The 10,901-nt window shown below is 46.1% G+C and overlaps 2 protein-coding genes across 5 annotated transcripts in view; both read right to left on the bottom strand.

Annotated features, from left to right (window-relative positions):
• The window catches only part of col22a1 (collagen, type XXII, alpha 1), a 46,437-nt gene extending 42,639 nt beyond the window's left edge, over positions 1 to 3,798 (bottom strand). Inside the window, exons 1-4 of one of the 4 annotated variants that reach the window (XM_035635044.2) lie at positions 3,359 to 3,798; positions 2,897 to 3,088; positions 1,054 to 1,208; positions 397 to 963 (exon numbers count right to left, since the gene is read on the bottom strand). In XM_035635044.2, the coding sequence (XP_035490937.2) occupies positions 397 to 963; positions 1,054 to 1,144 (658 nt within the window). In that variant the 5' untranslated portion in view covers positions 1,145 to 1,208; positions 2,897 to 3,088; positions 3,359 to 3,798. The remainder of the gene's footprint in view (positions 1 to 396; positions 964 to 1,053; positions 1,209 to 2,896; positions 3,089 to 3,358) is intronic. The other 3 variants (XM_035635043.2, XM_035635045.2, XM_035635046.2) reach the window with 3 other exon arrangements.
• Positions 3,799 to 8,414: 4,616 nt separating this feature from the next.
• On the bottom strand, positions 8,415 to 10,616 carry LOC118310467. The gene is made up of 2 exons (XM_035633421.2): positions 10,528 to 10,616; positions 8,415 to 9,479 (listed from the first exon to the last, which is right to left on the bottom strand). The coding sequence occupies exons 1-2, from the start codon at positions 10,540 to 10,542 to the stop codon at positions 8,415 to 8,417; spliced, it is 1,080 nt and encodes a 359-aa protein (XP_035489314.2). The 5' UTR covers positions 10,543 to 10,616.
• Between the last annotated feature and the right edge of the window lie 285 nt (positions 10,617 to 10,901).

Raw genomic sequence — 10,901 nt, forward strand, 5'->3', positions numbered from 1 at the left:
CAAACCATTTAGGTTAGCACAAGGCAGGGTTTTCCAGTGCTAAAACCTCTGCACCAAAGCAGCAGTAGAAGAAGCAACTACACCACAGAAATGTCTTGGTTAGACAACTGTCATTTACGAGCCAATTTTTGCAGGCACACCCCCTCACACGCCTTACATTCAGTCAAATAGATGCTATGATAACACAGTGTGCAAGTGCAGCAGCTCTTTGTGGTTAGGGTGGGGTTTTGTGGCTAGGGTCTTTCCTCAGTATTGTGGTGGGGGGTTAAAATAAGAGTCTAATTTGATTAAGTGTATGTTCAGGATGAGGCAGGCACTTCAAAAGGTCTTCAAAAAGAGGCCATGTGGCATTCAGTGTGAGTGTTGTGTTGGCACTGAGCCTGGCGGCTGACTTACTCTCACACAGCCTCCTCCTCAGCCTGCCCCTGATCTTGTCAATGGCATTGAAGTCCGTCACGTGGAAGACGTGGGCATTCTTTGGCTCGGCTGCGATCTCCTCCAGCTCTTCCTTGAGCGCCTCGCCGATGCCCACGGCAAACATCCTGATGCCGGCTTCGGCGGCCGCCTTAGAGGGCTCCAGAACATAATCCTGGCTTCGTCCATCGGTGAGAAGGATGGCCACCCGCTGGATTCGTCTGGCCGCGGGCCTCGCTCCGCTCCGCTCCGTGAAGATGTTGTCGGTGGTGTAGCTAATAGCGTCCCCTGTCATCGTATTCCCCCCCAGGTAGCGTATGTTACGGGCAGCACGCTTCACATCTTCCAGGGTCCTGTGTCGCCCCAGGTTGAACTCAGTGGTGGGTCTGTCACTGTAGCGGACGACAGCCACTCTCGTCTTGTCTGGTGCCACATCGAAAGACTCCACCAGGTTGGCCACCCATTGTCTGATCTTCTCAAAGTTCTCCTTTCCAACACTGGATGAGGTATCCAGAATAAAGGTCAAGTCGTAGTGGACATTTTTACACCCTGCAGTAGGTAGACGCAAGAGAGTTTAGTCCCTAGTCACATACAGTAGTCAATGCAGTATGTCTGGATCTCCACTCATGTTGGTCTTACCTGCCCTCTGTGCTTCCACTGTTTCACCGGAAAGGGTCATGGCCAGGATGACCAAGACCAAGGTGATCCGAAATCGAAGTCGTAATTCCATTTCGGCCTCGGTCTGGGTCTGGGTCTGTTTTCTTTAGTTTACTACCACCATCAAGCTGTCCAGTCTGTGGAAAGGTCAGTGGAAATGTCAACAATCCACCAGTCCACCAGGCTAAAGCCAGCGTTGGTAAATGTACCACTGAACTTAAAAAAAAACATTTCAGCATCTAAATCATGTTTGCCAAACTGTCTCTTGCACCTTGACATCACTGAAACATGAAAACAACTTGTGATAATTTCTCTGCAAACTGGAAAACCAGAATGGATAAAGCACTTCCTGGTTGTTGCCACATCTTGTCACCTTTACAGTAAGAAAAACCTGGGATCAAGCCATCTCACTTCTCCAATCGTCCAGTATTTATGTTGTCTCTGCTTTGGATTTAACTCTATGGAAACTTGGAAATGTTCTCTATTCTCAGGACGTGATAATTGAAGCCTAAGTCTGAAATACACATCTCTGAGCTGGACTCAAAAAAGATTGCTGGACCTTGCTGCGAAACCTTTTTTTTTTTTCGACCGTATCCACCCAGTTATAGAACAACACCAGGAGTGTACAGTTTCTTGATGTTGCACTGCAGGATTTCTGTAAAGTTTGCTGTCTCACATGTGTCTGTAGTTGTCTTTTGGAGCTAGTGTGTCAGGATTTCGTAAAAGACATATCAGCCCTCCTTTGTTGGATTTAGACTGGTTTGCCTGGGTGGCACTGACAGAAACCTGTTGTTTTAAACACAAATCTATTCTTGCACACACTGTACACCAGCGGTTGTGATGCCCGGCCTTAGGGCTGATGTGTAAGTGACTGTAGCCATAACATAGGCTCATCCCGACTGGAAGAGTGCTTCATCGCGGGGGGGGGGGGGGGGGGGGGGGGTTCATCGTGGGAGGTTAAGGAAAGTCTGAGTTATGCATCGCTTGGAAAACAATCATACGAGTCCTTCATGTCCGGAACAGTTATTTACCACTGTTAACCACCTTTCTGTGCAGATGTTTCTTCTGAATCAACAGTAGTAAAAAAAATTTTTTTTACTTCAGCCTCATGTTCAACCCAAAAAAATTGAGAGCGATATCAATCTACTCATCTAACTGTTGGCAAAAAACTGTTGGTTTGGTTAACCAAAAAAGTGCTTTGACTGGGGGCATATTACATCATTATAAATAAATTAGAGCTACGTCATAGTCCACTGTGCTATTTTAACTGACACAGAAAACACTGTGTTTATTTCAAGTTCTAAAGATACAGTTGCCGTATTAAAAGTATATTTTGCTCTTGTTGTGATCAGACAAAAGGTCAGTGGAGTTTTGGGCCTGAAAGAAAGTAGTGATGAATGACACAAAGTGATTTACACAGAAAGTAATTTCAGGAAATGCTGCAGAGGGACACATTTTCAAAAACAGCAGCCCGTTGACTGTGGCTTGGCCTATTCAGCCTGTAAAATAGAGGGTGCATTATTTATTTCCTTATCTGATTCCCCAATGGGCTATTTCTGCCACTTGGTTTCACTGCAGCTATTAATGAGCAGAATGGGCACGCTCGCTGAATCACTCTAATCACCTCCATTAGTGTAAAAGTCTGAGATATTCAGCACAGCAAGTAAAAAAGACTTCATTAAAAACAAAAGAAGAAAATTAAAAATCCAGCTGCCCTATGAGAGCATCTGAACAAGATTTGGAATCCTCTTTACCCAACTTTTCGTGCAGTAAGTCAAACATACCCTAATTTGTCTCCCTTTAATCTCTGATTACATGTACGTACACTGTACGGGTCAAATGAATCTCCACTTTTACAAGCAGTCGCAGTGTCCGAAGGAAAAGCTGGAAACAAGCTGGTTTGCCTCTGTCAACATCTGAACCTGAGGCCAGGTCCCTTACAAACTGTGGGTCTGTATCACCGGGCCCGTTTCCACTTCCTCTCTCAATGGCAGACCTGGGACTGCAGTGTAGATGTCTATAACAGAAGAACCCCGTTTATCATTTCCAGAATGTAAAAAACAGAACATGTTTTTTTTTTTCTCTTCTTCTTCTTAATTCTCATGTGCAGCCCAAGAAGAAGAAAAGAGAAATACTTTTTTTTCCCCTCCTTGTATAGAGCATCTGAACAGCATGTGGATACAGAACAACTAAACAATTCAAAACCAACATTAAATAAAGTTTAGAGGAAGTTTTCTGAGGCAGTGGCAGAAGGACGTTTTTTTTTCTTTTCTTTTCTCATTCTTACCTGGCCTGTCACTGAGTCAGCGTTACCGGAGGTGTCAGTCTCTCTCTGCCTCCAGCTCTCACACCCTGAATCAGCACCGGGGCAGCATCGTTGCCGGGTGATAATAATCCAAAGTGTCTCCCCTGCAGGCACCGCAGATCAAGATGAGATTATCATGTAATCCGGGGTGACAATCCAGTGTGCGGTGTTGTGGAAAAAGTGAGGTGAGGTGAGCACTCTGCGACCTTGTGGACGGGTGGACGGAGTGGGAGGGAACTGCGACGGGGGAGAGGGTTGGGTTTCACTGGGGGGGGGCGAGGTGGCTTCTTCTGTTCTCAGCCGGGCCGTGCTCACACATAAAAAAAGGCTGAGAGGCGCAGCCAATTATAGACCCAACTTTCTGGATATTTTTGTCCTTTTTTTTCCCCCCACCCTCTCTCTCCCTCTCTCCTTTATGGCTGCGCCCATCTGAAGTGCAGCCCTCAAAGACAAGGCACGGCTTCTCGGCGGCCGCCTCAACTGTCCGGCCTTTGCCACTGTGACAGCCACAGTGGAGCCGCCCTGGGACCCGGCGGTGGGCCGGGCCCGCGTCGGCTTCGGCCCGCCGCACACTTAGGAGGAAAAGGCTGTATTTAAGTTTTTGAGGGGGGGAAATGATTACAGAACACTCCAGCTTGCGCTCAATGTCTGTGCCTGCACCGACTGAACAGTGGGGCTCTGTGATCGAACTGTTATGACAAGTTTACAATCGTGACAGACATCTCACATCCTCCGAGTTAAATCATAAAAAGTGTCCATAATTTCTTTGTGACTTTTATGTGTTCTTGAACTATGACTTTTAACCGTTTCCCTATCGCTAAATCCCCATTTCCTCATACAGGATGAAAGTATTTCACATGATCTCCTTTGTTAAACTTTACTTACTTTTTTCATATTTCTCCTTGCTTCTTTTCTTCTTTTTTTTCCCACTTCCCATCCTGTCCCCGCTGATAGAAAGCTCAGTCCCTTCGCTGACTTGCACATCTCCGTGTGCTTTAGTTTGATATATGTGCAATGAGCGTGATTCACATTCAGTGTACGCTGATGTCCTTATCATGTGTGCTCATGCACGGAGGCTGCAGTGAAACACAGCAGCTCTGTCTCTGACTGTGTCAGACATCCTGCCTGGCAGACGTTTCTCCGTCTCTCCTCTAAAGTCCCCCCCCGCATCACATAGTCTCATGTAGGCGGCTCTCGGCTGAGGTTTCCCCTTCCAAATGCTCCTATCCAGCCGCCGCCGCCGCCACATTTGGGAAAATCCACCCGGATCTGCCGCGGAGCTGTCAAGGCACCAAAAAAACCCTGGAACACAGTGTAAACATTTGAACGTCATGGACAACAGACAAGGTAGCCATTACATCCAGGGCTTGTTCGCGGTGCCTTTGTAGCCAAGGAAAGTGAGCGCAGGGGCCGGGGCTATGTATGGGAAGGGAAGTGGGCTGATGATTCGGAGCAGATGCACGTTGTGAGCGATGGTGTCAGTCTGAAGGAACCGTCTGTCGCCTTATGTGAGAGGGCCAAAGAGGTGGCCCGGCATGCAGGGCGAGCGAGAGGCCGCGGGCACGGCGCCGCGCCGGAGAAGGCTCGTCTGTCATCCGACGGACAGCCAGCTTTCGACCCTCCCACGTCAGAGAGACGCTCTCTTGTTCAGAATATCTCCACGATATCAACGCGTGTATTTGTGTTTAAGCAGATATGTAAAGTAGGATTTTTTCACCACAACTAGCAGCCACATCATTTTTACACATTAGTATAAAACCGACTGCACCAGCACCAACACAGTCATTGCAAATGGCTAATTCACAGCAGTTTGCAGGTTGCCTGTGGACTTGTACTCCTAAAACTTTGGGGATTTTTCTCTTGAGTTGGACCTTAGAGGGAAAAAAAGGTTATTAATATCCCCTAATCATTTTTTAACAATGCATCATGCTTAAGGGTGTTAAGGTGGATGCAGGAACTGGACTGCAAATGCAGTTAATATAATAATTTGAATAAATTGAAAACAAAAAACAAAACTTGCAGTCTCAAACGGTACAAAAAAACAAAAGCACTGGAGAGATAAGACAAAACAAACGTGGGAGCCAAGGCACAGGAGACGTCAATGAACTTCGACAGAACAGACAGGTTGCAAACAGGGCAGGAATCCAGACTGGGGCAACGAAACAAAAAGAATCACAGACGAACTGACGAAGACAGAAGGAAGCACAGAGACTAAATAGACACAAGGTGGGCGGGGCCAATTGAACACAGGTGAGACACGTTAGGAACAGGTGCAGACAATCACAGGGGGCAAGGGACACAGGAAACAAGTCAAGTGAACAGAAACAAGACACATGAAAAGGAAGTGACGTGACACGAGGAAAGCAAATTAACATTAAGCAACGACACACTTGGAAGAAACAATGTTAACAGATAGACGAGGAAGGGAAATTAAATACATAAACCAGAGTCCTATACAAATAAACGGGGCAGAATAATGACAAAGGGAGGACACAGCACTGATTTTAAACATCAAGGTCTGTTCAAAGATGTTGGGGAGAACAATCGGAAATGTCAAAGGTTGGGCCTCTCGAGGACGCTGTGTGAAGTCTGATTGATTGACACGAGTAAGTGATGTAACTTGAGTCGGTGTCGAGTCACTAAAACTCGAGTCCGGGTCCAGGTCCCCGAGTGTCCAGCTTCTTAGTCCAAATGCAGTCAACGCTCGATCATTAGTCGAATGTTTGGAGTCGGCTGAATGACAGATCGATGAATGAACCAGACAGATGATGAGAATATGTAGAGATTCTTTTAGACTGATTTATATCACTTATGTCTGTTTGGCTGATGAACAAACAGATCAAGGGATGATTCATGAAGAACTCTGAGCATCATGCAGAAATGCAGAACATTAGAGGTCCATCAAACAACCACAAAAACTCGCCAAACTCAACGGCACTCCTGCTGAGAGCTGTCGGTCATGTTCCACATTGGAAAAAAGGCAGGTCCATTAGAGGAGAGTGAATGGTTTGGTTACAGCTTTTGTTTCTAGAAGTTATACATTGAAAAAATGTCCTGAGAGAAATAAAAAAGAGATGCTCAGCAGGTAAAACAGTTGTGTCATCATCGTATAACGATCGATTGCTGGATAATCAGAAAACAAACTCACATTTACCCCCAAAGTACCGATCGTACCACTTACATTTTTTTTTCACCATGAGGCATTTTTGTGCCGATCCATTACCACGCGTCTGTTGCAGTCGTCCAACGTCCAAGAACTCATATTCTGTGCCAGCAGATTCACTTTAATTGAATGAGTGTGCACTCTGATCTGGGGAATAGCTTGTGGAGATGGGACAGTCCATAACTTAGAGCAGCCCTAGAATATACCTCTCCATGAAATAATGTTCACTTCTTTATTCTTTTTCTTTTTTCAAGGGGAGCACAGGGGAAAGGTAGGCCGACCATTAATGAACTCGAGATCATTTTGTCTCTGTGCCAAAAACATGCAAGTGTGCTGCGCTGCTGCTTTCTCCTCAGAGAAACACCTCAGTACTGTACAAGGCTTTTCATTCGGCGCGGACAAGAAAAATCTGTAACATTTGAAGTCCCCCTTTATTTTGTGTTCATAAGCAGCATACAAGCATTGAAAACATCTCTTGTAGTTGTGCGCAGATATAGCGATTAGTTGAGGGTCTTATAGAATACTTTCTTTATCAACAACTATATAAAGTCTCAAAAGACATATTTTATAATATTACAGCTGTGTTTGACTATATTATCATTAATTATTACAACAGTAGGAGTTTTAGTCACTGCGAAACACATTAATAAACACCTTTTCACAATGAACTGCACATAATTGCTAAATATGGGGACTTGAAGTAAAATATTGTTCCAAAAAAAATCAAGATTACAGACTGCTGCTGTTTGAATAAAATAGCTCACCCAGCCAAGCATTGTTTGGTGTCGTAATTCTAAATTGGACTAAAGGATGTTCCCCATAAATATTTAACTAGCATCTGTATCCATTTGAAAAAAACAAAAAACTTTATTGATTAGTTAATAATATGCCATTTTGAGTGAGGATTATATGTACAAATGAAGACGTGTATAAAGATCTAAACAGCCTTGACAAAAAAATGAATACAATTGGCAATGTCAGGCTTTCTGCAGTTTCTTCAACTCCACAAACCAAAAAGGTGCCGAACACTGGATCAGTGATCTAAAAACAGGCAGATCTGAATATGACCATGTACCAATATACCATCATTGGGATAAAATGTTACAAACCTTCTTAAGTCTACTGGCAAGACGTTGTTACAACTCAAAGTATTCAACAGACTGTAGCCCAGAAAACCTTTTAACAACTAAAACTAAAAGACTAAAATAAAAAAGGCACCTTGATGCTGTGGAAGTGCGCTGGCATTAGAGCAGCACAGGAAATGCGCGCACGAGAATTTCCTTCTGTCCTAAAATTGTGTTCAACCGGAGGGGACAAGCAGAGCAACGCTACTATAAATGTCTTGATTCTATCTCGGTAATCAAAGAAAGTGTTGATAAATTAGCAGATGGAAGAACCTGAGGAAATGTCCCCAGCTGGGGGAACTAGATAATGGAAATCTCGATTTCGTCATTAGTCTTAGTCGGAGAAGAAGCGAATGAAAGAAATGACACGATTAACCAGTCTGGGCCCGGGGTGAGGCTTGGTGAGCAATTTTTTTTTCTCGCAGATATGGTCAATGTACGCTGACTGTCAATCAACATTTATCAGTTGCTTTCGAGTGAAATGAAATCAAAACACTTGCGTCGTGGTTTGTAATTATTGAGAACAACACCAGTTTTGGAGAACTGAGATATTTGGGCCCTTCTTTGTAAAGCAGTTTGTAATATTTTGTCCATGAATCATTCATATACTTCTTTCGTTGACTATAGGTCAGCTTAGAAAATGACATGTGACTGTTCCTGACGGGTCTCTCCGCCACACGTGCATCATTGGCAACACGTTGCCAAGTGCAAATCAGCAAAAGTAATAGAGCTGAATCGGTGTTGGAGACGCCTACGGAGGAACTGTGTCTTTGCGCTGTGTGATCAAGGGTTTTTTCCTTTTCGATCTCCGTTTCGGAGCACTCGGCTTTGCACCGTCAAGTGCATGCTCGCTGCCTCCACCTTCAGCCGACGGCCGGCTCAGGGCGCACACCTCCTGATGACTCTTCCCGATGTTCCGGCACTCCCAGGAGGCTGCAGGAGGCTCCTTGATGCCTTTGCCGGCGTGCCGCTGCCCTCTCTCCCCCTGCTGCCCTGTGCCTCGGGGACCCTGGGCCAGCTTGCCTTCATTTGCACAGAATCCCCCTTTGGACGTGTGTGAATTGCACTGATCATCTTCCAGGCACTGCGCTCTCCGCAGCCTCGGTCGCCTCCCGCCCGTCTCCGGCTGCAGGGTGCCGAGGCTCGGGCGTGTGGCCTCCTCACCACGCGCGGCCTGAGGTTTACCCCGGGGCGAGGGCAGGGGTGGGGCAGGTTTGCTGCACAGAGGAGCAGGGGTACCTCGACACACCACGCCCTCCAGATGCTTGTCTCCATTCTGCTCCGTGGGGCCGGGGTGCGTCAGCTGGGGCCTTGAGGGTCTGTTTTGCTGCGGGGCTTTGAGTGGCTGAGTGGAAGCGCAAGGGTCCGCGACAGCCTTCAGCGGTGTCTGCCTCACGCAGGACTTCACCTTCCCTGCGTGGGGCTCATTCGATGTCACACCCAGCTTACAGGAAGCCGGTTTGGCCTCCGGCTGGACAAACTTAAGTTTCTGCTTCTGAGCCTCCCTCACTTCCTCGGGCAGCTCCAGCGGGGCGAGTTTCAGGGGGCGCCTCGCCTGCCGGTACTCGGCCTCCCTCGCGGAGTCGAGCCTGGGCGACTTGAGCAGCGACCGCTCCAACTGCGCCGTGCCCCCCCGGGTCGCCGGGGAGGCAGTGAGGTGACCCACCGCCTCCTCTCCATGTTGCACTGACAGATGGAGACCAGGTGTCTTTGAGACGGGGCCATTTTTAGCGGTCAGCCGGACATTTTGGCCACTCAGATGCAACAGGGTATTTTTAACTTGGATGGTCGACATTTCTTCTCGCCGGGGAGCCCCCTGAACAAAAGAGACAACAGTGACTCATTTCGGGTCTCATTACTACGACGATAATGTGGCTCCCTGTTCTACTTCTACTATCCCCTCTTGAGCACTTATCCGATTAATAACAAGAGCAATACTTTTCGTGACATAAACAATTTCTGTAGCACTTTCCATCACCAAAACTCCGGCCCCTGGTCCTGACTCTGCTCTGACGGTGAGTCTTTAATAAGGAAAACTTCAGGGTTGCCAGGTAAAGCAAATTTGTCACACGGATCCAGCTCCCAGGTTCGAAATCAACGTTCAGGAAAAGAGCTGCAAAGCATTCTGGTCCGTAATTGACTCAATGACTGTAATGAAAGGAACATTTAGTTCTGACTAAATGTGCATTTATAACTGCTGTTAGTAAGAATCCTATGACCCTTATGATTTACTTCCTTATATTAAATGAAAGAATGTGAGAGACAAAAGTCAAACAAAATTTCCTTATTGCTGAATCATCTACATGTTATTTGTGATCAATCAACCCGTCAGTGATGTCTTCAATTTGCTTATGTCCCACTCAAAGGCCAAAGATATTCAGGTAATTCTCATATATATAATAAAGGAAAATATCATATTGTTATCTGGAAAGTGGAAGGTGGAAATGCAAGGCTTAAAAAAGCTTATCAACTAATCGATTAACCAAATAATCATTTTGGCTCTAAGGAAAAGAAGCAAGCAAACAAGGGAAAAAGGTTTGAGAATAGCTTTTCTAAGGGACCTTGGCGGAGAATATTGCAGAACAACTTAAGGTGAATTTATTACTAAAATCACTTTTAATAATAAACCAGCAGTGCACATATGTTTCTCACCTCCTCACAGATCTTTGCACAGGTGGAATAAAACTACTTTCACCACTACAGATGATGAAATGTCCTCTTTAAAAACACGCACGACGTGCATGTTTACATGTCAGGTCTCCTCAGACGTCGATGTTCCCCTTCACTTTCACTGCCAATCACCAGAAACAACACATACAGACAACAGATATACGAGATGAGACAGCACAGTGTCCCGTACTCACAGGTTTGGCAAACATCTCTCACTTGATCTTCTTGTGGAGTGATTCCAGTCGCACAACTTGTTGCTGTTGTTGTGTACAGTATGGTTGGTGTGCACTGCCTGACACTGTAGTTGGAACAGGTCTTAGCAGTCTTAGTGTAATTAACCAGATTAGGGTCATGCTGCAGCAGGGTGATCTCCAATGATCCCCCGCTTAGTTTGCAGGCCAATACGCCCGCTCACGGCCAGGGCCTTGTTGACGAGGGAGTGTTTTCACTCTCCTCAGGGGGGACTCTCCATCAACGAGTGGTGAGCTGCTGCTCGAATGATGATGGAAGAAGTTAAAAGGGGAACAAGAGGAATTTCTGTTCCTCAACCGGCCACTAGATGGTGCCA

Source organism: Scophthalmus maximus, chromosome 5 (assembly GCF_022379125.1).
Source record: "Scophthalmus maximus strain ysfricsl-2021 chromosome 5, ASM2237912v1, whole genome shotgun sequence".
NCBI lineage: Eukaryota > Metazoa > Chordata > Actinopteri > Pleuronectiformes > Scophthalmidae > Scophthalmus > Scophthalmus maximus.